Here is a 27052-nt window from a genome sequence, read left to right on the forward strand (position 1 = left end):
CCATGCAAATAGAGATGAAAAGAAATCTAGGGCAGTAATAGTTACATCAGAGAAAATAGAATTTTAAATGAAGGCTTTAACAAGAGACAAAGAATACATCACATAATGATGAAGGGATCAATCCAAGAAGAATATATCACAATTGTAGATATGTATGTACCCAACATAGGAAGACATAAATACAGAACAAATACAAATGGAGAAATTGACTCTAATACAATAATTGTAGAGAACGTTAACATACCACTTACATCAACAGGCAAATAATTCAGACAGAATTCAGTAAGGAAACCCTGGACTTAAATGACACAATAGACCTGACAGCCATATGTATGTGTGTGTGTGTGTGTGTGTGTGTGTGTGTGTAAGGGGGGGGGAATAATCCATCCAAAAGCAGCAAAACCACACATTCTTTTCAGGTGCACACAGAACATTCTCCAGGGTAGATCACATAATAGTCCACAAAACAAATCTCAGTAAACTCAAGAAAACTGAAATTATATCAAGTATCTTTTATGACCACTACAGTATGATACTAGAAATCAATTACAAGACTAAAGCCTTGTAGTACAAACATGTAGAGGCTAAAAAATATGACACAAAACACCCAATAAGTAAAAAAAATCAAAGAAGAAATAAAAAATACCTGGAAAAAAATGAAAACGAAGAGACAATGACCCAAAACATATTGGACACAGAAAATTCAGGCAGGGAAATTTATAATGATAAAAGAAATGTTAGAGTGATACAAACCTATCTCAGGGAAAAAAAATGAAAAATCTTAAATAAACTAACTTTACATCTAAAAACACTAGAAAATATGAACAAATAAAACCCGAAAGTTAGTAGAAGGAAAGAAATTATAAATATCAGAGCAGAAATAAATGAAATAGAAGTTAAAAATATAGAAAAAAATAAATGAAACTGAGATAATTCTTTGCAAGATAAACAAAATTGATAAATTTTAGTCAGGACTAACAAGAAAAAGAGAGGGCCAAATGCATGATCAGAAATGAAAACTGAGAAGATATACCATAGAAATACAAAGCAGGGAGTTCCCATTGTGGTTCGGTAGAACTACCATTTGATCCAGCAATCCCACTCCTGGGCATATATCCAGAGAAAACCACGACTCGCAAAGACACATGTACTCCAATGTTCATTGCAGTACTATTTACAACAGCCAAGACATGGAAACAACCTAAATGTCCATCAACAGAGGAGTGGATCCAGAAGATGTGGTACGTATACACAATGGAATATTACTCAACCATTAAAAAAATGAAATACCAGCATTTTTTGCAACATGGATGGACCTAGAAATTATCATGCTAAGTGAAGTCAACCATACAATGAGACACCAACATCAAATGCTTTCACTGACATGTGGAATCTGAAAAAAGGACAGCCTGAACTTCTTTGCAGAACAGATGCTGACTCACAGACATTGAAAAACTTATGGTCTCTGGAGGAGACAGTTTGGGGGGTGGGGGGATGTGCTTGGGCTTTGGAATGGAAATCCTGTGAAATCAGATTGTTATGATCATTATACAACTACAGATGTAGTAAATTCATTTGAGTAATAAAAAAATGAAAAAATAAATAAATTAAAAAAAGAAAAAGAAAACAATGTCCGTAGTAAAAACTGAATTTTGTTTTCATTTATCAAACTTCAAAACAAAGTTTTCACAAATGACTTAGGAATAGTTTTTATGATGGTTTTAAGCATACAGAGAAACAATTTTTGAGCAAAATCTTCTTGAAATGATTGCAAAAGAATGTTAAGCATTTGCTGTGGATAATTACCGAAGAGATTTTGGAGTTCCTGACGTGGCTCAGTGGTTAACGAATCCGACTAGGAACCATGAGATTGTGGGTTCGACCCCTGGCCTTGCTCAGTGAGTTAAGGATCCAGCATTGCTCTGGTGTAGGTTGCAGATGCGGCTCGGATCCCACATTGCTGTGGCTCTGGCAAAGGCCGATGGCTATGGCTCCGATTTGACCCCTAGCCTGGGAACCTCCATATGCTGTGGGAACTGCCCAAGAAATGGCAAAAAGACAAAAAAAAATTACCAAAGAGATTTTAGTTTAATCAACAAGCTGTAAGTGACAAAATTCTATATATGACATGTTGCTGAAATAGTAATTCTTAATTTATATTATGTTGTGCATATGAACAAAACATTAGCAATACTATGAATCAGTATTTTTCTTATTTTTATAATCACATATTTAAACAAATTTTTAAGTTTTACTGTGATGAGCTAATAAATAATTTAATTATTCTTCTGCTTTACTTGTTGGGAAATTTCTAGGTCTTATATAGCTAGCAACTGAGGAGATGTGATTGATGAACTATTTATGGAATGCAAAATCAGTAAAGTAAATGTCATATAATTGTGACTGACAGTGAAACAAATGTGGTGAAATCTAGGAGTGATATGTAAATAAGATGGTGGAATTTTTTCACATCCTTCAGTTACATGTTAGAAATATAACTGTAATACAGAAAATAGAATGACTATCCTTGGGCAGAAAACTAGTGAGCTAATATTATCACTTAAAAATATCTATTTGACGTAAAAGAGGTTATGGAATTACTTTGTCAGATATCAGATGTTCAAACAAGATGGGATAAAACTGTTATATTTTTTAAGATTGAATTTAAGAAAGATTTAACACTTCACTCTGCCAATAAAAACGCCAACTTTCAAGATAGCTTGCTTGTAGAGAACATAGTTTATTAGAATCTGGTAAAGAAACAGTCAAATGGGTGTGACTTCAGAACAGAAGTATTTCTTACATTGTGCCTGGTAGAAGTAGTCTTCCAAAATTGAACATGCTGAAATTAGTGTGCATCTGATGTTAAGCTAGTGGAAATATGGAGATTTGCTATATTGAAATAATTAGAGTAAATAATTCTTTACTACTATATTTCTTTTTTTTTCTTTTTTTTCTTTTTTTGTCTTTTCTAGGGCCACACATGGCATGTGGAGGTTCCCAAGCTAGGGGTGTAATCGGAGCTGTAGCCGCCAGCCTACACCACAAGCCACAGCAACCCGGGACCCAGGCCATGTCTGTGACCTACACCACAGCTCATGGCAACGCACAACTCACAGCAACGCCAGATCCTTAACCCACTGAGCAAGGCCAGGGATCGAACCCGCAACCTCATGGTTCCTAGTCAGATTTGTTAACCACTGAGCCACGATGGGAACTCCTACTACTATATTTCTAAATGCAAGATCAAGGGAAATTTTATCTCAGGGAGGTAGGGGTAAAATAATTTTAAATATTCTTGATAAAATAATATGTGAAGACATTTTAAAGTCTTCTGAAAATATGGAGAATTTTCTTCGAGCAGCACAAACATCTCAAATTTGAAGAGTGGACTAGGTAAAATAACAGGAATTGAAGGATCTGATTAATCTTTACCCAGATGATGGAAATCTCTGAAACTTAGTGATGTTACCATCAACAATAGCCTACAATGGTAAACATTTGACACCCACTGATCACCTTTGGAAGTGAGTGGAGAAATTGTTTTTCCCAACTAAAATTTTAAACTATTAGGATTGATTTTTAACACTTTTATTAGTGAAATTAAGATCTTTTGGAAAAAATCATATTCTCTTTCAAGTCCCATAAGTTCATTCTATGATGGTATTAGTTGGCTTTCCTAAATATTACTTTTAACATTCAGCTATTTGGTATTCACGCAAAAAACATATTGAAGCTGTATCTATAATTGTAATATGGTGGAATAAATTTATCAAGAAAGACATTAACACAAGTTCATCATGTAGTTGATATAGTAGATGGTGAATTCTGTGATAGGGCAAGATATGTTCTACACAAATGTTTTGAGTAGCAATCTGCCAGATGACAATGTCACTTTTATGATAGTATTTAGAAACAAACAAGAACTGGTAGTGATAACAAGTTTGACAGAAAGTTAAAAGAGTTAATAAAATTGTAAATACAACTGTGACATAACTGCATTATTTAAAAAAAAAAGCATCATTAAGTATATTGTCTGTGTAGCCTGTCAAATGTAGGTATTATAAAAATAAAATTTGCATATGTAGTATATATATGTAATATATTGCATCTGAATATTTACATGAATGTTTGGTCTTACCAATAAGGGAAGCAGGACAGTCTTGTTTATATCTATTGTGAAGAACTGAAGATTAAACATTTATTTGCACATTTCAGAAAAGCTATTTTTTTATTTGTTTATTTTTCCTATGATACTTGGAATTTATGAAATTGTCAGGGACCTCAAATAAAAACTAGATAAAATGGTAGAAAAGAAAAGAAAAGTTCATAAATAAAGACGTCCCCCCAAGAAGGATACATTTAAAAACTAATGCTTAAACAATGCTCAACATCACTGATTATTAGAGAAATGCAAATCAAAACTACAATGAGGTACCACCTCACACCAGTCAGAATGGCCATCATTAATAAGTCCACAAATAACAAATACTGGAGGGAGTGTGGAGAAAAGGGAACCCTCCTGCACTGTTGGTGGGAATGGAAGCTGGTAAAACCACTATGGAGAACAGTATGGAGGTATCTTAGAAAACTACATATAGAACTACCATATGACCCAGCAATCCCACTCTTGGGCATATATCCAGACAAAACTTTCCTTGAAAAAGACGCATGCACCTGCATGTTCATTGCAGCTCTATTCACAATAGCCAAGAGCTGGAAACAACCCAAATGTCCATCAATAGATGAATGGATTAGGAAGATGTGGTATATATACACCACAGAATACTACTCAGGCATAAAAAAGAACGACATAATGCCATTTGCAGCAACATGGATGGAGCTAGAGACTCTCATCCTGAGTGAAGTAATTTAGAAAGAGAAAGACAAATACCATATGATATCACTTATATCTGGAATCTAAAATATGGCACAAATGAACCTTTCCACAGAAAAGAAAATCATAGACTTGGAGAATAGACTTGTGGTTGCTGAAGGGGAAGGGGAGGGAATGGAGGGACTGGGAGCTTGGGGTAAATAGATGCAGAATGTTGCCTTTGGGAGAGATTAGCAATGAGATCCTGCTATGAGACCCTCCAATGAGACAGAGCACTGGGAGCTCTGTCTAGTCAATTATGATGGAACATGTAAAGTGAGAAAAAAGAATGTATACATGTATGTTAACTGGGCCACCATGCTGTACAGTAGAAAAATATATATATATAAAGAAATTAAAAAAAAAAAAACACTTAAAATCCATTTTTTCTCATTTCATTTGTGGTCTTTTGTAAAGTAACAAATTAATCATTGTTATAGCCATGGTCTCAGAGGAAAAAGTAATTCAAGCATCCAATCAGTTGTAATGATGGACAGTCATCAGGATCAATGTTTTATTATCCCTAAAGGTACAAAAGCTAGTAAAACCAGATACCCTGTGAGCAGTTACTAGGGTGATGTGAGTAATTCTGGCAGTGAACTCTATTTTTATATTCCTTGCAATAATTGAAATTGGCTGTCAAGTACCCAAGGCTACTGTAATTTTCTGAATGGTAAAATAGAAAGTTAGAAGATAAATCAATTTAAGTTTGTGTTGGAGTTCCCATTGTGTCTCAGTAGGTTATGAACCCAAATAGTATCTATGAAGATGCAGTTCAATCCCTGGCCTCACTCAGTGGGTTAAGTGCAGCATAGGTCATGGATGCAGCTTGGACCCAGCATTGCTGTGGCTGTGGCATAGGCCTATAGCTGCAGCTCTAATTCAATCCCTGGCCACAGGTGTGTCCATAAAAACTAAAAGAGGAAAAAATTACCTTTGAATGTTTAAAAGAGCCTACCTGATGTATAGCTTTATTGAGATAACTGTTACATTTTGACATGTAAAATTGTAAATTTAAGGTTGTACAAACATGGTGATTTTATAAATGTATATACTGCAAAATGATTCCAATGAGATTAGTGAACATACCAAACACCTCACATAGTTACACATTTTTTGTTTTGGTACGGACTTTTAAAATCTATTCTCTAGATTTGGTTGAATTTACTTCTCAGTAAACATTTAGATTTTGTCACTATAATAAATATAAATTACATTTTAAAATTATATTTTCTAGGTATATCTTGTAGGCAAGAAAAAAAATTTATAGTTTATCTTGCATTTATACAGATATATTGAACATTTCTCCTGGCTCCAGTAGATCTCTTGCATTACCTTTGAAGAGAATTCTCTATCATTCAAAAGTAATAAGTTATGTTCATCTTTTGCATTTCCAGTATGTGCATGTTAACTTACTATTTTGTTGTACACAATTCCTAAAACCTTAGCCTTGAAAAAAAAACCTGATAGCAGAAATACTTGTCTTACAACTTTTTAAAGAGAGGCCTTCTATGGAGTTCCCGTCATGGCTCAGTGGTTAACCAATCTGACTAGGAACAATGAGGCTGCAGGTTCAATCCCTGGCCTCTCTCAGTGGGTTAAGGATCCAGCATTGCCATGAGCTGTGGTGTAGGTCACAGATGTGGCTCGGATCCCATGTTGCTGTGGCTCTGGCGTAGGCCGTTGGCTACAGCGCTGATTGGACCCCTAGCCTGGGAACCTCCATATGCTGTGTGAGTGACTCTCAAAAAGGCAAAAAGACAAATAAATAAATAAAAAATAAAGAGAGGCCTTCTAATATTTTTCTGCTGACTATGTGTTTAGCCAAAGGATTTTGGCAGGTACTTTTGCAAATCAAAGTAGACTCTTACACTCCTATTTTGAATTTTAGCAATTTGATTTTTAAAAGAGACTGGCTCATAATATTTTTCTCTTTTTTCAGCTGTCTGACTTTAGAATCAAAGTTGTAGTAGCCTCATAAAATGAGATGGAATTTCTTTTCTAGTTAGTCAACTTGTATAAGAATTGATTATCCCTTAAATAGTTTATAGCAATGAGCTGCACCTGTGTCTGGCATGGCATTATATTTAATGGCATATATTTTTCTATATAGTAGCCTAGATGTTTCCTGCCTCCACTGCTCCTACAAATAGGGAGAGAAGTGGGAGAGGAGTACCACTACTAGAGTCTTTTTTTTTAATTTATTGAAGTATAGTTGACTTATAGTATTATATTAGTTTCAGATGCACAACATAATAATTTGGTATACAAAGCTATAAAAATATTAGCTATATTTCCTGTGCTGTACATTACATACCAATAACTTATTTATTTTGTAACTGGTAATTTGTGTCTCCTAATCCCCTCCATCTAGTTGTCCCTTTCCCCACCCCTCTCCTTTCAGTTTGTTCTCTGTATCTGTGAGTCTGCTTCTATTTTGGTATGTGTTCATTTTGTTTCTTTTTTTAGGGCCACACCTGAAGCATATGGAAGTTCCCAGGCCAGGGGTCGAATCTAAGCTATAGCTACTGGCCTATGCCACAGTCATAGCAATGAGGGATCCAAGTTGTATCTGCAACCTACACCACAGCTCACAGCAACACCAGATCCTTGACCCACTGCGTGAGGCCAAGGATCAAATCCACATCCTCATGGATACTAATTGGGTTCATTTCCACTATGCCACAACAGGAACTCCCATTTTGTTTCCTGGATTCCACATATAAGTGAAAATATGTATTTGTCTTTCTCTGTCTGACTTATTTCACAAAGCATGATACGCTCAAGGTCCAACCATCTTGTTGCAAATGACAGAATTTTTTTAATGGCTGAGTAGTATTCCATTGTGTGTGTGTGTGTGTGTGTGTACATTTTCCTATAAATTCATCTGCCAATGGACACTTATGTTGCTTCCATATCTTGGCTATTGTGAAAAATGATGTGGTTTTTAAAAGTTGCTTTGATGGGCTGCTGAGAGCCTACCTCTTTTTTGAAGAATTTATTCTCAGATGGTAGAAAAGTTGTTGACTGAAAGACTTCAGCTATACTTTCTCTTGGCTGAAGACCTGTCTCATCCAAAGCCACAACACTTTCTGTAGGTAATCATCATCCAATGACTGGTAGAGGAGAGTTCATATGGCTGTAGCTGCCCACCTCAATGCAACCTGAGACATCTCTGATAGGCCATCCCAGCAGCAGGGCTCTAAATTTGCCAGGCACCTTCCCTGAGACTATATTATAGCCCAACATCTTTTTTTGCCCAGTCTTGCTTTCTTCACTTTCCTTTCACAAGTGGTGCTCCCAAGAATTCTCCCTGATAAACCCCCACATATTAATGTCCATCACTGTGTCTGCTTCACAAGCAACTCAACCTGTGGCACTTAATGTCAATATTGGTATACACAGGCAGACACTAAAATGAGATCTTGGCAATAGGAATTTTGGGCTGCAATGAAAATGTCATCATTGGTTGTAGGTAGAACACAAATAGCCCTTGGCATAAGATAATAGTATAATCTCTAAATCCTTTTCCTGCAGTGATGGTAGATCATATTAAGGAACATTAATGTAAAGTATAAAGTTTATGCAATATAGAGGAAACATTAATTCCAAGGATTGCAAATTAGGAGCGTAATACTAAACTCCATTGATGTTTGTTTAATGTTAACAAAAGACAGAGAACAATTGATTAGTAATTACAAGCTATGGGTGACAGCCAGAAAGCCTTCTAAGTAGCATATAAATATGCTCTTGTCACCTACAGCCTGATGATGGCAGAGAAAATTAAAGAGGAGGTCCAGGACAAAGTCCTAAGAATTATTAGACCTGCAAGGAAGTGATATCTTCCCGATTTTAGCAGGTCAGATATACCAAAGTTAGGTTCTACTTGGGAAAAATGGTATCCTGATACAAAATGAGGAAATAAGAGTTGATGCACCTGAAAATTTTGATCGTCCAGATCTCTTTGAAACCTCTGAGTCTGAAGAAGTGGCCTACTCCATCTTATTAAGGACTAATATTTTCCCCTTATTTAAAGATGATGCAGTGACTCTACCATGAAAGACAAAGTGTATCCCTCAAACTTGCCCTCACCTTTCTTTCTGGCTTCTAAGCCAATAATAACTGCAGATAAATCATAAAACAACCTGGCTAGGATGTGGTGGACCTAAAACAGGAAGCAAGAGACTATATCCAGAAGGATTACAGATCTTAGCTAACTTGTATCTGGAAGAGCCCAGAGAGTACACAAGGACTCAAATCTAAGAGTGGAACATAAAGTTGTATAAGACAGAATGTATTCATTTGGAAGTGCAATTCTGGGACATAGATCTTAATGCCCTCGATAAGACACCAGAAGATGCAAACATGCTATTCGCACTGACATAAGTAAGAGAGAAATGCCAGAAGTTTAATATCAGAGGGATTAAGTCTCAAGAAGTAAATATGCTTGAATGTACAAACTATGTTCAGTCAGAAAAGCCATCAGATGAGTATTGCATAGAAATACCCTGACAATGCACCATTTACCATTACCAAAGTCATAAGGAGCACAATGGTGAAAGAACAAATGTCACTAAGAAGTGATAATCCTCTGAAAACCAAGACTGATGGCAGAAGATTGTGTTACAGAACTGGGCTTGCTAACAATAGGTATAATAAAATCCCCCAAACTCCAAAATAGCAGTCATAGGATAAAGCTCAATTATCATAAGCAATTGCTACAAGCCAGGTGGAGTTAATTATCATAATTCATGACAAGGTTGTGGTCACATGCAGGAACCCTGACTCTCGGAAAGTTATAAGATAGTTCATAGAACATGGCATACAAGGAGGAAAAACAAATGGGAAACCATCTAAGGGTATTATGCAATGTGTACAATAAAAAATATGAAAGCTGCAAGAAGAGGAGATTGAAAGTGGTTAATTTTCACCTTCCAAAAATACCTTACTGAGCTTCAGGATCTGAGCCAATGTTCAGACCTGGAAACCATGTACTGAAGAAGGAAACAGGGTTCTAAGAGAAGAATCCTGTACACCATGAATATATAATAATGATTCTTCAGTTCTTCCACAGATGCTTCAGCTATTTCTTTGGATAATCATACACAGACATTTTGAGGAGTGTTGGAAACAGAGCATGAGAAGAAGACGTAGCCCCTCAAAACTAGATGAAAGAAAACATCGAAAATTAACAAATTCTTAAAGGCTCAGTGTGGACTGGCATCAAAATAAAAAGCCTAGAGGGAGAAATAGAGTGGCCCTATTACGACCACTTTCAGTTGGTCATTGGAAAATTTGTGCTTCTCTGGAATACAGACCAGGATTTTAAAGGTCCTGGTTGACAAAGAAAGAGCTTTTCTACCTGAAGACAAAACAGGAATCCCATTGAAATTTAAACTATGACTGCTGTCTGGCCTCTTTGTGCCAAGGGAAGATGAGGAGTCACCATCCAGAAAGGGTAATTTATTCTGATTATCAGAGGAACTGGGACTGCTGTTACACACTGGGCAATGGAGAAATATTTTGGGTAGCAGTTAATTCCCTTGGGAAATTCATGATACTTTCTTGACTAATTTTTATTATAAATGTAGCACCTGTGGCCTGAGAAAGGCATAGTAAGTGACAGTTTAGAGCCCTTAGGTAGTGGGTATAGGTGAAACCACTAGATAAGCCACCCAGAGTAGTCAAAGAGAATCTAAAACTACCAAGCCTAAGGTGTTATCTTGGGGAGAAAAAGAAAGCTCATGAACTTCAATTTCTGTTGCATATGGTAGATATAGGATCACCAGTAAACTAATTCAATTTTATATACACTACTTATTCTTTAAAAATAGAATCACTATAATAACTTAAATAACATATAAACTTAATTTAAAGAAGCATACTCTATAATAGGATATTTTAATAGGTAAAAATACATAGTCTAATATTCTCAGAGTTCAGTTATACACAGTCGAAAAGAATAATGTCTGCTTTAAATGTTACCATTCTTGTGTTGCCTATAAAAAAATTATACCCAACCTCTTCCTGAAGTCATCTCTTACCAGAAGAGAATAAAAATTGAGCATGGAAAGCAATATACTTTAAATGTCTCAAAGAATTCACTTGCTTAAGGACTTTATATTTGGTCATATTTCAGTTACTAGTGAATCCACTGTAGTGAATTCTCATTGGATCACTCCTGAAGATGTTGTGATAGTGTGTACTTGTGTTCTTTCTTTCATACGTTTAGAAATCAAAGAAGGAAGAGAGATCAAGATGGCAGAGTAAGAGAACATGGACCTCACCTTCTCCCACAAACACATCAAAAAATACATTCACAAATGGAAAAATTCTCAAGGAAAACTAAATGAAAACTTGCAGAAAGACTCCTATAAAACCAAGGTTGTAAGAAAGATACACATATAATCAGGTAGGATAAGAAGAAAAGCATCAGATGGGGATCTGTGCCCTTGGAAGGGGACTCAGAGATAAAGGGAGATCACATGGGCAGACACTTGCCCCAGGAAGTGAGTGAGACAAGCCATAGACTGGGCATCCCAATCTTGGGGTCCTATGCATAAGAAACCAGCCCCTTTGGCTACATGGAGAAGGTCTGGAAGAGCCTAGGCTCCATTCCTGAGGAATGCATGGGTGCTGCCTTAGAGGTCTGCCCTAGCATCTCCTCAGCACTAGCTAAGCACCTCAGTCTCACTAATTCCATGCCACAGTTTGACATGGCATCTAGGATGCCCAACACCTGGGAAAATACTTGACTTAGGGATGCAGAGACAACCTCATCCCGTGGCAGAGCTTACATGGGCAGTGGCCATTGTTAGTGTTTACTCAATCAGCACCTCAGAAGCAGCCCCTAATAATGTGTCAGTGGCCAGCATACCCTGAGTAAAGACATGACTGGCATCCATAGCAAATCCAGCCCTCCCACCAAAGGCACCGTGGCACTCTCACATAAGAACACCCCTTCAGAACCAGGATAGGTCTTCAGGTTTTACCCAAACTCATAGAAACAGAGAAAATTAAGTAAAACAAAAAGGCAGAGAGGAACTACTCTTAATTGAAAGAGTAAGAGAAAACCCCTGAAAAATAAATAATGAAACATAAATAATTTACCAGAGAATTTGAAACATTAGTAATAAAAATGCTAAATGAACCAGGGAAGAGAATCGATCTTAACACAGATCATTTTGGCAAGGAACTAGAAAATATGGAAAAGACCCAATTGAAAATAGATAATTCAATATCTGAGATAAAAGGCACTCTAGAAACACTCTAGACTAAATGACACAAAAGAATGCATAAGTGATCTGGAAGGTAGAATAATGGAAATAACCCACTCATAACAGCAGACAGAAAAACAATGAAAAAAATGAGTGCAACATGTGAGATATATGAGATAACATCAAGTGTGACAACTATTTCATATTAGGGTTCCAGAAAAGAAGAAAGATAAGGGTATCAAAAAAGTATTTGAGGAGTTCCCGTCATGGCGCAGTGGTTAACGAATCCGACTAGGAACCATGAGGTTGCGGGTTCCGTCCCTGCCCTTGCTCAGTGGGTTAACGATCCGGCGTTGCCGTGAGTTGTGGTGTTGGTCGCAGACGCGGCTCGGATCCCACGTTGCTGTGGCTCTGGCATAGGCCGGCGGCTACAGCTCCGATTCGACCCCTAGCCTGGGAACCTGCATATGCCATGAGAGTGGCCCAGAGAAATAGGAAAAAGACAAAAAAAAATGTATTTGAAAAAATATGGCTGAACCTTACCAAAGATAAATAAAGAAACAGATATCCAGGTACAGGAAACACAGAGTCCAAAAAAATATGAACCCAAATAGACCCACATCAAGACATATGAAGAGACAAAATTTAAAGACAAAGAAAGAATTCTAAAGGCAGGAAGAGGAAAACAAAGAGTTATTTATAAGAGAAACCCCATGAGTCTATCAGCAGATTTCCCTGCAGAAAATTTGCAAATCAGAAGGGAGTGCCATGATATATTCAAAGTCTTAAAAGGGAAAAACTTAGGATAGTCTACACAGCAAGATCATCAATTAGAATGAAAGGAGAGATAAAAAAAACTTCTCAGGCAGACAAACACTGAAATAATTCATCAATACAACCTACCTTAAATGAAATGTTGAAGGGTCTTCTCTAAAAGGAAAGGAAGTAAGAACTCTAGGAAAGGGAAAGTATATAATAAGGATTGAAGGTCATTTAAATAAGTGAGTACATTGATTAAAAGACAAAAAAATTGTAAACACAACTGTAATGACAATAAATAGCAAATGAATAAGCATGAAGATATAAAATATGACCTCCAAGACACAAAATGTTGGGGAGAGGAGTAAAAAAACTGTAGATCTTTTAGAATGTGTTTAAACTTAAATAACTCTCAGTTTAAAGCAAGAAGATATGATGATGGGTCAACATATATGAGCTTCATGGAAATCCCCACAAATTAAAAACCTACAGTAGATATGCAAAAAGCAAAAAGAAAGGAAATCAAGTATTATATAAAAGAAAATCTTAAAACTACAATGGGAGAAATAAAAAGAAGAAATGAATAAAGTAGAATTAAAAAACAACTGGAAAACAAATACTAAAATGGCAGTACATACGTACGTATCAAAAACTTCTTTAAATATCAGTGGACTTAATGCTCCAATCAAAAGACATAGGGTGGCTAACTGGATTAAAAAAATAAATAAAACACTGTCACATGCTGCTTTCAAGAGATTCATTTCAGAGTTAAGACACATACAGACTGAAATGAAGGAATATAAAAGAATATTTCATGCACAGGGTAATGATAAGAAGGCAGGGGTGGCAATAATCATAGCAGACAAAATAGACTTTAAAACAGGCAAGAACAAAAGACAAAGAAAAGTGTTATATAATGATAAAGTGATCAATACAAAAAGAGAATATGATGCCTGTTAATATATATGTACCCAATATGTTTAGAAACACCTAAAAACATAAAGGAAACAATAATAGACATAAAAGCAGAAGTAAGACAATAATAGAATAAAAATTGTGGGGGATTTTAATCCCGTTGACATCAATGGACAAATCATTCAGACAGAAAAATCAATAAGGCAATGACATGACACACCAGTTGAACTTAATAGATATCTATAGACAATTACATACAAACACAGCAGAATACACATTCTTTCAAAGTACACATTCTCTTAAAGAGCCTGTTGTGGTTCAGTGGAAATGAACCTGACTAGTACCCATGAGGATGTGAGTTTGATCCCTGGCCTCACTCAATGGGTTAAGGATCCAGTATTGCTGTGAGCCGTGGTATAGGCTGCAGATGTGGCTTGGATCCCACATTGCTGCGGCTGTGGCACAGGCTGACAGCTACAGCTTCTATTTGACTCCTAGCCTGGGAACTTCCACGTGCTAGAAGGCAGGCAAGGCCTTAGAAAGCAAAAAATAAATAAAATAAAGTGTACATGGAATGTTCTCTAGGATAAATCACATACTAGGTCACAAAAGAAACCTCAAAAAATAGAGGAGTATAGAAATTATATCAAGCATTTTTTCCAACAGCAGTATAAAACTAGAAATCAGCTACAGATAGAAAAGCAAAAAGAGAACTAACACATGGAGACTAAACAACACGCTACTAAAAAATCAATGTGGCAATGATGATACCAAAGAAATCAGAAAGCATCTCAAGACATATGAAAATGAAATACAACTTTCTAAAATCTATGTGATAAAGCAAAATCAGTTCTAAGAGGGAAGTTCATAGAGATAACAGGTTTTCCTCAAGGAACAAGAAAAATCTAATAAACAACCTAGCCCACCTGCTAAAAGAATTAGAAAAAGAACAAACAGAACTCCAAGTCAGCAGAAGGAAGGAAATAATAAAGAGCAGAGAGGAAATAAAATAAAATTGAGATAAAAATGGAAAACATCAATGAAACAACTGGTTTTTTGAAAGATAAATGAAATTGATAAACCTTTAGCCAGGCTCACCAAGAAGAAAGGAGAGAGAGCCTAAACAAACAAAATAAAAAATTAAAGGGGAGGAGTTCTCTTGCGGCACAGCAGGTTAAGGATCTGGCCTTGTTACTGCAATAGCTTGGGTCACTGCTGTGGCATGATTTCACCCCTATTCCAGGAACTTCCCCATGCCAAAAATAAATAAATAAATAATAAAGAAAGAAATGAAAGAGGAGAAATAATACCAACACCACAGAGATATAAAAAACACAAGAAAATACTATGAACAGTTATATGTTAAATTAGACAACATGGAAGAAATGGACAAATTTCTTGTCAAGACTGAGTCAAGAAGAAATAGATAATTTGAACAGACACTGGAAGTGAAATTGAATTGCGAAAGAAAGAAAGAAGGAAAGAGAGAAAGAAAGAAAGAAAGAAAGAGAGAGAGAGAGAGAGAGAGAGAGAGAAAGAAAGAAAGAAAGACAGACAGACAGACAGACAGAAAGAAAGAAAGAAAGAAAGAAAGAAAGAAAGAGAAAGAGAGAAAGAAAGAAAGAGAAAGAGAGAAAGAGAGAAAGAAAGAGAAAGAGAAAGAAAGAGAAAGAGAGAAAGAAAGAAAGAAAGAAAGAAAGAAAGAAAGAAAGAAAGAAAGAAAGAAAGAAAGAAAGAAGAAAGAAGAAAGAAAGAAAAAGAAAGAAAGAAAGAGAAAGAGGGAGTTTCCGTCATGGCGCAGAGGAAATAAATCCGACTAGGAACCATGAGGTTGCAGGTTTGATCCCTGGCCTTGCTCAGTGGGTTAAGGATCCGGCGTTGCCCTGAGCTGTGGTATAGATCACAGATATGACTTGGATCTGGCACTGCTATGGCTGTGGCATAGGCCAGCAGCAACAGCTCCGATTAGACCCCTGGCCTGGGAACCTCCATATGCCACCAGTGCAGCCCTAAAAGAACAAAAGACCCCCCCCCCCAAAAAAAAGAAAGAAAAGCTCCCAACAGACAAAAGTACAAGACCAGAAGTCTTTATAAGGGATTCTGCCAAATATATAAAGAAATGATACCTCTCCTTATCAAACTACTCCAAAAAATGAAGGGAAGTAGATACACTCAAATTCATTCTCTAGGGTCACCATTACCCTAATATTAAAAGCAGAAAACGGCACTACAAAAAAAAAAAGTGAGAGAGAGAAAATTACAGGTTGGAAACTTTGCAGAATATAGATGCCAAAATCCTCACCAAAAGTTTAGGAAACTGAATCCATCAATACATGAAAAGGATCATACACCATGATCAAGTTGGATTTATTACAGGGTCTCAAGGATGGTTCAATATTTGCAAATCAATCGGTGTGCTATACCACATTAACAGAAAGTGCATATTACAGAAACATATTAGCAGAAACCATATTAACATCTCAAAAGATGCAGAAAGTGCATCTGACAAAATTCAACATGTATTCATGATAAACTCTCATCAAAATAAGTATTTAGAGAACATATCTGAACATAAAAAGGGCCATTTATGACAAACCTATAGCTAACATAATACTTAACGGTGAAAAGCTGAAAGACTTCCCACTAAACCAGGAATAAAACAAGTATGTCTATTCTCACTACTTCTATCAACATAGTATTGAAGATCTAGCCACAGCAATTAGACGAAGAAGAGAAATGAAAGGTATCCAGATTAGAAGGGAAGAGGTAAAACTATCACTGTTTGCAGAAAACATGATACTTCATATACAGAACTCTGAATCTTCACCCCAAAACTATTAGAATTAATAACCAATTCACCAAGGTTGCAGGATACAGGATTAATATACAGAAATCTGTTGTATTTCTGTACACTAAAAATGAACTGTTAAGAGGGAAAAAAAAAATCCCATTTCAAATTACATCCAAAAAATTGCCTGGAGTAACCTTAGCCACAGAGGTGAAAGAACTGTACTCTGAAAACCATAGAACACTGATGAAGGAAACTGAAGATGACACAAAGAAAGGGAAAGATCCCTGTGCTCTCGAATTGGAAGAATTAATATTTTTTAAATGGCCATACAACCCAAAGCAATCTACAGATTTAATGAGATCCCCATTAAAATACCCATGCTATTTTTCACAAAACTAAAGCAAATGACACTAAAAGAAACAAACAAACAAAAAAACCTAAATTGAAAAAAAAACCTTGAGAAAAAAGAACATAGCTGGATAGATATACCCCACCCATTCTTCACACCATACTACAGAGCTACGGTAATTAAAACAACATGATGGTGGCACTGAAATAGGCACAGATTAATGGAACAGAATAGAGAGGCTAAAAATTCAAACATTTATAATCAATTAATCTTCAACAAAGGAGGCAAGAATATACAATGGAGAAAAGATAGTTCTTCAACAAGTGGTACTGGGAGAACTGGACAGTTATATTTTAAAGATGAGAATAAAAGTACACTCATGGTGTAGTGGTTTAGGATCCGGCATTGTCACTGCTGTGGCTTGAGTTTGATCCCTGGCCTAGGAACTTCTGCATGCAGTAAAAAATAAAAATAAATAAATTAAAAAAAAAATTAGAATAGAATATTTCCTCATAACATATACAAAAAATAAACTCAAAATGGTTTAATGACTTAAATGTTAACACCTGAAACCATAAACTCTTAGACGAGAATACAGGCCGAACACTTTGACATAAATCACAGAAATATTTTTTTGGATCTTTCTCCAAAGGCAAAAGAAATAAAATAAAAAATAAATAAATGAGACCTAATTAAACTTATAGGCTTTGTACAGAAAAGGAAACCCATCAACAAAACAAAAAGAAGAGTTCCCATTGTGGCTCAGTGGTAACAAACCTGACTAGTATTCATGAGGATGCGTGTTCAATCCCTGGCTTCAGTCAGTGCGTTAAGGATCTGGTGTTGCTGTGAGCTGTGGTGTAGGTCGCAGATGTGGCTCAGATCCTGCAGTAGTCCAGCAACTGTAGCTCTGATTTGACCCCTAGTTGGAAACTTGCATATGCCGCAGGTGCTGCGCTAAAAAGCAAAAAACAAAACAAAAAAAAACAAAAAAGATAATCTATAGAATTTAAGATAAAATATGTGAAAGTGATGAGTCTGCCAAGGGGTTCATATTCAAAATATACAAATAGCTCATACAACTCAATATATGTTTAAAAAAAAAATCCAAAGATGAGCAGAAGACCTGAATAGCCATTTCTCCAAAGAAGATGTACAGATGCCCAACAGGCACATGAAGAGATGCTCAACATTGCTACTTATTAGAGATATGCAAAATCAAAACCACAGTATCACTTCATGGCTATCAGTATGGCCATCATCAAAAAGTCTACAAATAGGGGAGTTCCCATCGTGGCGCAGTGGTTAACGAATCCGACTAGGAACCATGAGGTTTCGGGTTCCGTCCCTGCCCTTGCTCAGTGGGTTAACGATCCGGCGTTGCCGTGAGCTGTGGTGTAGGTTGCAGACGCGGCTCGGATCCCGCGTTGCTGTGGCTCTGGTGTAGGCCGGTGGCTGCAGCTCCGATTGGACCCCTAGCCTGGGAATCTCCACATGCCCCGGGAACGGCCCAAGAAATAGCAAAAAAAAAAAAAAAAAAAAGGCAAAAAGTCTACAAATAGCAAATGTAGGAGAGGACAGGAAAAGAGAGGAAACTTGTACACTGTTGATGGGAATGTAAAAATTTACATTGGTGCATCCACTATGGAAGACAGTATGGAGGTTCTTCAAAAAACTAAAAGCAGAACTACCATATGATGTAGCAATCCCAATCCTAGGTATATATCATGAAAAAATGAAAACACAAATTTGAAAAGAATACATGCACCCCAATGTTCACAGCAGCATTGTTTCCAATAGCCAAGACATGGAAGCAAATCCATGTGTTCAGCATCAGATAATTAGATTAAGATATGACAGGAGTTCCCACCATTATGAAGTGGGATAAGAATCAGACTACAATGGCTCAGGTTCCTGCATCGGTGCAGGTTCAATCCCCAGCCCACCACAGTGTGTTAAAAAATCTGGCATTGCCAAAGCTGTGGCATAAGTCAGCAACTGCAGCTCAAATTCAATCCCTAGCTCAGGAACTTCCATATGCTGTGGGTGAAGACATAAAAAAGAAAAAATAGATGTGATACACCAGGGGACTGGGGGTGATGGTGGTGGTATTACTCAGCCATGAAAAAGAATGAAGTACATGGGGATTGACCTGGAGAAAATATGCTTACTGAAATATATCAGAGAATAACAAATACTATTTGATATCACCTAAATGAGGAATTTAAAAAATAATAGAAATGAGCGCATATGCAAAAGAAAAACAGACTCACAGATAACAGAAAACAAACTTGTGATTACCAAAGGGGAGAGGGAAGGGGAAGGGACAAATTAGGTATGGGCCAAACAGATACAAACTACTATATGTAAAACAGGTAAGTAACAAGGATATGCTCTACAGTACATGGAATTATAGCCAATATCTTTTTATAAGCTATAAAGTAGTATAATCTGCAAAAATGCTGAATCACTATGCTGTACACCTGAAACTAACATATTAAAAAACTAACATATTAAACTAACATTAAAAAAAAAAAGAAGAAATGAAAGAAAGGAGGGTTCCTCAAGGAAAGGCTACCAAGACTGGAACAAAGGATGGAGCCAGACTCTGAGGGCTGGGGGCTCTCAACTTGAGAGCTTATAAGCACTAACTTTACTAGTTTAATGCAGATTTATGGCCCTTCTTCAGAGAACATATTCCACTGGATTTTTTTTTTTTTTGACTCCTCACTAATTCTAATGTGTACAATCCACACTGAGAAATGGTACTAGGGAAGATGGAGCCATTCTTTGAAAGCTTTGTACAGAATTTGGGTTAGAGCTAAAATTTGGAGTCTGTTTGAAAATATGCAACATATATTCAGGGTTTTAAAAAACATGTATACATATGACTTATTGCATATGTTATGCATTCCAACTCTACTAAATAAAGTTATAGACAATCTTGATGCATTAGGGTTCTGATCTCTCTAAATGGATGTCTGCTGAAACATGATAATAAAGGTGAAACTACATAAGCAATGATAGAATAGACTAAGCATTTCATTAATAATTAAACATACTGGGAGTGACTTAAGACATTTGGCCAACCAAGGCACAAATTAAAAATTTGAATTAACAGAGGCATTCTGGTCTAGAATAAAATTTAACATTGAAAAGACAAAATTTCCAAGTTCAAATAGGAAGCTCCCATAGTTAACAGAAATTTCTCATAAAATATTAGAAATTAATCAGGAGGAGTTCCTGTTGTGGTTCAGCAGAAACAAACCCAACTAGGATCCATGAGGATGAGGGTTCAATCCTTGGCCTTGCTCAGTGGATTAAGGATCTGATGTTACCATGAAGTCTGGTGTAGGTCACAGACACAGCTTGGATCCTGCATTGGCATGGCTGTGGTGTAGGCCAGCAGCTGCAGCTCCAGTCTGACCCTTAGCCTGGAACCCACCACATGCCGCAGGTGCAAGCCTAAAAAGAAAAAAAAAGAATCAGGAATGAAAGTCCTGCTTAAAATATTCAGAGTTATAAACTTAAGAGAAAAAGCAGTTTTCAAAATGTGTTTTGAATTTTACTAAACAGAAAACATCTCAATGTGAAATTTAATTTTGCCAAGCTCTAAACACTTCTAGGTCTCAAAGGCTTAACACATGTACATTTATATTCTTTCTTTTCACCACCCAGGCAACAATGAAAATAGCTTTCCAAAACCACAATTGATATTTCTTTGACCCCAAGTATCACTGTTCCCTATGTGGCTCATCTCGACTATTGCTACAGTCACATGGAGGGAAAAGTTCTGACTTTTAATTTAAAAGATGAGCCAGTAAAACAATTCTGATCTTATGGGTTAAAAAAAAATGATATTTTGGTAGAAAATAGTACAGTTTGAATCTTTTTCCTTAAAAATATTGGCAAAACAAAACTCATTTCTCTCTTTTAGCCTATCAATGTGGCTGAATTGGCTTCAATTTTCTGTGGGAAAAAGCCAATACCTCCATATCCATTTTAATAATCATGCATTTAATACAACTATTTTGGCAAATAATGGTCCTCTAACACATATCCCAAAAGAATAAGGACTGAGCCTGAGACCGAAAACCTCTCCTCCAAAGAGTCATGAAAAGGCAGTGCTTTTCACCAGTCACTTGATTGTCTATGTTTCCCAGGCAGAAAACTGGTGAAATAGCAACTAGGAACAATAATTCAGAATTGGAAGTGGGCACAGAAAAAGTATGCTTTTAAATCCTTTGGCCTAGAAGCTGTTTGTTTACTATGAGAAGCATATGAGTCCTTTATGTATACTATTATATAGTGGCTACTAATGTAAAAGTTCTACAAAAACAGTTAAAACAACCTCAGAAATTTAGATGTATGCTTCTTCTTAAGAAGTTCCATGTTGTGAAAGAAAAGATGAACTGTACAGGTAAATTACAATTCTTGTTCTGCAGACAGAATTTTGAGTGAGACCCAAGTTAAGTAAAGAACTCTTGGATAACTGCTCACATTTAGAGAGGGGGTGCAAAAGTACTATGCAGGCACTTATTTCTAACAACAACTTTGTAAGTTTGGTACATCCTTTTACAGATAAGATAATGGGAAGTTCAGTGAGGTAAACAAACTTGACTAAGGGATAATATTCAAACTCAGGCATTTATTACCATATTATATTAACTTACAAATAAATTAAAGCCAGATTAATGATAACTAAAGGATAAATTCCAACGATTGATTTTAAAATCATTTTCCTTTCCAGTGACATCTAAATATGCTGTTTTGTCATTGCCTCTCCCTCTTGTCTGTCATATTTAGTGTGGCCACCACATTCTGTTGACTCTGCCCTCTACAAATCCCTAATATTTTTCTGTCTTTTCTAATGTTTCTGCCACTGTGCCAGGCTAGGTTCTCATTACCTCCTAACCTAACTAATTAGTACTTTTCACATTGACCACTGGCATGCCACTCTACTAGATTACTCTTTCTGGAGCATTTTCAACATTGCTTTTCTGGGCAAAACTTCCAATGGATGGCTCCATCCTCCCTGGTACCATTTCTCAGTGTGAGCCTTAGATTGTACCCATTAGAATTAGTGAGGAGTCAAAAAAAAAAAAAAAATTGGGATATGTTCTCTGGGGCCATAAATCTGCATTAAACTAGTGAAGTTAGTGCTTATAAGCCCTCAAGTCGAGAGCCCATAGCCCTCAGAGTCTGACTCTATCCTTTACTCCAGTCTTGCAGCCTTCTCATTGTCTCATGACCTCAGACTCTGTTCTACCCCCTTTCACGCTGTTTACTGATGCACCCTCTTCTCCTATCCTTGTACTTTCTAATTGCAAATCCATGTCTTTCATGCTGCTATTCTAAATATGGTAATGCTTCTTAGTATTGGACAAGTGAACATCCATATGAATTCTTAGATGGCAATGTAATAAAATATAATTCACATGTACAACCTTCATGAAGAGCTAACACTCTCTCTCAGTGACTCAGTAGGTACTAAGCATGCAGCTTATTGGGAACTGCAGGATACACCTCCACGCTGACATTAAGGTTGCTCCGTCCTCCCCAGGATATATGGGTCACTTCTCCGGCTGTTGGGACTCTTACTTCCAAAAGCTTTACACCATCCTCTTCAAGTTCTCAGATTCAATATGATGTGGGTCACTAAAACTGCTAAGTAAGCTTGTTAAAAACCTACACTAGGAAGGAATCAATAAGGCTCTGGTAAAAATTTCATAAAATAACGCACCCAATTTTTGTGCCAGAGTTGTGTTGCATTTTGGAGTCCTTTACCTACTTCAAGATTCAATATTCTGCTCTTTAGGGTTGAAAAACATTCTAAATCTAATTTCAGAATAAATGGGTGTTGATAAAAATCATCTATAATTGCTTTTTTAATATGTAAGTTTTCTTAAAGGTAAGCATAACTTGATCAAAATTATCCAAACATTTCTACAAAGAAATATATTAAAGCTTTGCTAAGTCTATATAATATCCGAACATGATACATCTATATTTAGATTTTCATTATTTTAATTGAAGACAGAAATAAAGTCAAGGGCAGAGTAAAAATGTAATTTTAGAAATCTAGAAGATCTGAACATAAAAAAACCAGGTAACATCAATCAACAGAGTATTCACACATTAAAAATGAAAACTAAATCCCCCCAAATTATGCAAGGGTAATTGAGATGAATGCATTTATATACATTTGATCAAACTTTTAGAGAATCTCTTTAATACCCATACCACAAGACTTTGAGGCAGAGATTACAACATATGAGAAAACTAAAGATAAGAGAGATGAATGAAACACCAGAGTCACAACTAATCAGCCTCAAGGCAAGAACCAGGCCTGGATCTGTGTGACAACTTTACAGTTGGAGCTCTTAAGAGAACCACACCCAAACAACACACACTCACAGATACAGAGACACATTCAGACACACACAGAGATTTCTGATGCTCTAGATAGCTTTTTATTCATAATTATTCTTGTAACTGGCTGTATGTAGAAAACACTAAAGATAGTATTTTGCAAATATTGATAGACAATAACTTACTAAGTAATCTAGCTATTTTCCTCAGATTAAAAAAAAAAAACTGATGAAGAAATTAAGCCTCAGAGAAATTCACCAGCAAATTACCAGACTCAAACCCAGACAGTCTAATTACAAAACCCAAATATTTAACCATAATTACCTTTCTAATATCTTCTTTTACAGCACTAAATTCTTTCTAGTGTATATATCAAGATATGTTTCCCCCCATAAAATCTTAATGGGACTCTGTTACATTTAGCTTAAATCTTGAGATTCTGGCACACTGCCTGCCATATAAAACTTTCTCATTAAGTGTTAATGACAACACAATTCTAGCAAAGATATCATTTCACACTTGTTGAGTAATCAGTGATATTTTAAATAATTTTCTGATGCACTGGTATCTCCTTCCATTTCTCCCAAACTTAGTTTTCACTTAATCCATTTCCATGCTGAATGCACAGTGCATGTGAATCTGTAAACCTCACAGCCATCACCATGGAGACTCAGATAATCATCCTCTCCCACCAGGTGTAGATAGAGACCCTTATCTATTGAGCTTCCACCCTTGCTCCTCACAGTTTATGATAAATTATAGACAACTGCAATCCTTCCAGTCCTTCAGTAATGTTATACATTTTTCCCTTTGCCTGGATTATCTCTTTTGGTTATTATTCTTCAATCCTCACTACAAAAATCTTAAAATTACAGAATCAAAATGCAACTTTCCCTGAGCTTCAAGGAGAATATAATGCCCTCACTTAGCCTGCCAAAGAAAGAAAATATGACATATGACAAACATAAAACAATGGTAAGACCATCATGAGGAGAAACTAGTCCAAATATGTACTTATTTAAAGATCTTTGTAACATTGAATCTAAAAAACCTATAGTCTCAGAATTCTTTCTTTTGTTATCACACCCCAAAACTGTGCTGAGCTGATTGGCTTTTTTTTTCCTGCAGTACTATTATTAAGTTTGTGGTTATAATTTGTTCCATTTATCTTTTTATGAGTCTACCGATATCTTCCAGACTCTTAAAAAAGTCTTCCTTTTGAAGAAGTTACTTGTTCCCTCTAAGTATATTTACCCCTTACACTCCTCTCAAATGTACATGTATTCTGAGTATTCAAACAAATAGTTATGGTCAGTCTTATTGAGACATTCTTAAAATTCTCCTTTCCCCATATACTTGGCACCTTCCACTGTGGTTGGGTGATGTTGTGTGGCCCTTTGCAACATTCTTATACAAATCCAATCAGTGAATATTAGAAAGAAGGTAGTAATTATTTGAGGAGTTAAAGTAATAAAGATCCAAAATGAGTATAATAAAAATAAAATTTGAGTTTGAAAGATTATTATAAGAAATTTTGCCACAGGATCCTTTCTTAGGCCTAAAAACCTCACAAGGATTCCCCACTGGAATTTATTTCAATGACAAAAGGTTAGCATTCACATTCCAATTCAGAAACACCTTCACTCTAATAAAGTTGTAAAAAAACGATTTAAGGGAAATTATGCTCTACTGTTAAATAAAGAGAAGTATATAAATGGCATTGTGTCCTTGACTAAACTGAGTGAAATTCACTCTCTTCCTTTGCACCAAAAATATGGCAGAGGGAATGGGTGACCTATCTCAAAGGTGTTTTTGATGATAAATAAATACCACTGCAGTTAACATCTCTGCAAATGGAAAGCAACAACAACAAAACCAGCTGGGTGCTGCAGCATGAGGCAATATATAAATAGATGCTCCAGGGAGAGAACGCAGCAGTGGAAACGCAGGTAGAAGTTGGCTCCTGGTGCTGCAGCATTGGCACAGTTAACCAGACTCCAGATGGAGAAGGGAAGCTTGGGGGAGCCAGGTATGTGAGAAGCACCGGCTGTCCATCTGGCAGCCCCTCGTGGTTCATGAAAACTACAGCATGGGTGAGAACTTGAGCAACAACAATTTAAAAAAAAAGGACAAATACCATACTCACTTGGATCTGCCTCAATTACTCAAGGCCATGGTTTAGTGTCAAAATATAGACGTCATTCATCCTTTCAGCATGACACTGCTAGTCATGGTGTCAAACCTAGTATGTGTAGTACTGTGCCTTGACAAGACAGTAACTGCTTTTAACATCTTATTTTGACCTTCATTTTGACTTTATCTGAGACATGTTAATTCTGTTTGAAAGACTGGCAAAAAAAAAAATTTAATAGTATTATATTTAAGGAAATATACATAAGTGAAGTTGGAAATTAAGCAAATGTGTCAACAACAAAATCTACATAATATCTCAAGTTTCCTTTCTGTTTTTAACCTCATTCTTGCTCTTTAGTGCAAGACACTTTGTCCAGTATAATTTAGAAGACAAAAAAAGACATTTTTCCTTTTAATTATTTGATCTATTTGTCTTTTGAAAATATGATTTTGTTTTCTTCCCACTCATATCATAGCATAGGTATTTTGGCTGAGAATCAATTCTATTGTGCCTTCCATTGACTGTTAATATACTAGAACCATGAAAACAGTAGCTCTGTATGTCCTTAGAAGGCACTCAACATCCTCTACATATCCTATAATCCTTCATTTATTTATTTACCCGTATTTTCGAACCCTTCAATCCACCCATTCTCATCAATCTTCATAAGAAATCCATAAAATGAAACAGCAACAACTAGGCAAGGGGCTTGAAGGTCACAAAGTTATGAGCTGTAACTAAAACTTACTCAGGCTCTTAATTCCTTGCTCAATGATCTCCCAACTTTACTTTCTCATTATTCAAATCACTGTTTAAAATATTCAACTGTAAATTTAATGTATAATTTATAAATCACTCTCAAACCAGTTTTCTTCAAAACCAGAATAGAGAATCATTCAAATGTTTCAAATGTTTTATCAAAATTGTGCAAAAAACCTGAGTTCCCATCATGGCTCAGTGGTTAATGAATCTGACTAGCATCCGTGAGGACACAGGTTCAATCCCTGGCCTTGCTCAGTGGGTTAAGGATCTGGCATTGCCATGAACTGTGGTGTAGGTCGCAGATGCAGCTGGGATCCTGCATTACTGTGGCTGTGGCATAGGCCAGCAGCTACAGCTCTGATTCAACCCCCAAGCCTGGGAACTTCCATATGCCACGGTTGTAGCCCTAAAAAGCAAAAATAAAAAAAGAAATTGTGCAAAAACTTTTAAAAGTTATATCTGACATTTCATAATTTTAATAAGGGACAATATGAACAAAATAACAGTCAAGTATTATTTAAATTTAGTATGTTGTGGAATGTTTCCTATTTAGAACAGCATCATTTCACATTTTCCTTGACTTGACCAAAATTGTGGAGTCCATTAGAATAATTTGATGAGCAGAAAATTCTCCATTTTAAACAATATGAGAACTATTTCTAACAGGTGCTATTTGTAATTGCAAAAGTCAACACTTTGTTTCACCTGTTCATAAAATACAACAGAGCAGTTGCTCAGATTTATAATAAAAGTATAAAATAAGCACAATGCTACACAAAACGTTATACAAAGCAGATTAGCAGTGCTCTAGCACTGTGCCCTTTAAGATCAACAACTCTGCTTGAAAAGGATGAAGACGTATGATCACCTAGGTCGT

At 36.2% G+C, this 27052-nt stretch overlaps 1 protein-coding gene across 1 annotated transcript in view; it reads right to left on the reverse strand.

The window, feature by feature from the left end:
- TLL1 (tolloid like 1) overlaps positions 1 to 27052 on the reverse strand; it is a 172485-nt gene that overhangs the window by 127628 nt on the left and 17805 nt on the right. The window contains exon 2 of the mRNA XM_047798099.1: positions 8969 to 9041. Coding sequence (XP_047654055.1) covers positions 8969 to 9041 — 73 coding nt within the window. The remainder of the gene's footprint in view (positions 1 to 8968; positions 9042 to 27052) is intronic.

The sequence above is a fragment of the Phacochoerus africanus genome, chromosome 10, assembly GCF_016906955.1.
Source record: "Phacochoerus africanus isolate WHEZ1 chromosome 10, ROS_Pafr_v1, whole genome shotgun sequence".
NCBI lineage: Eukaryota > Metazoa > Chordata > Mammalia > Artiodactyla > Suidae > Phacochoerus > Phacochoerus africanus.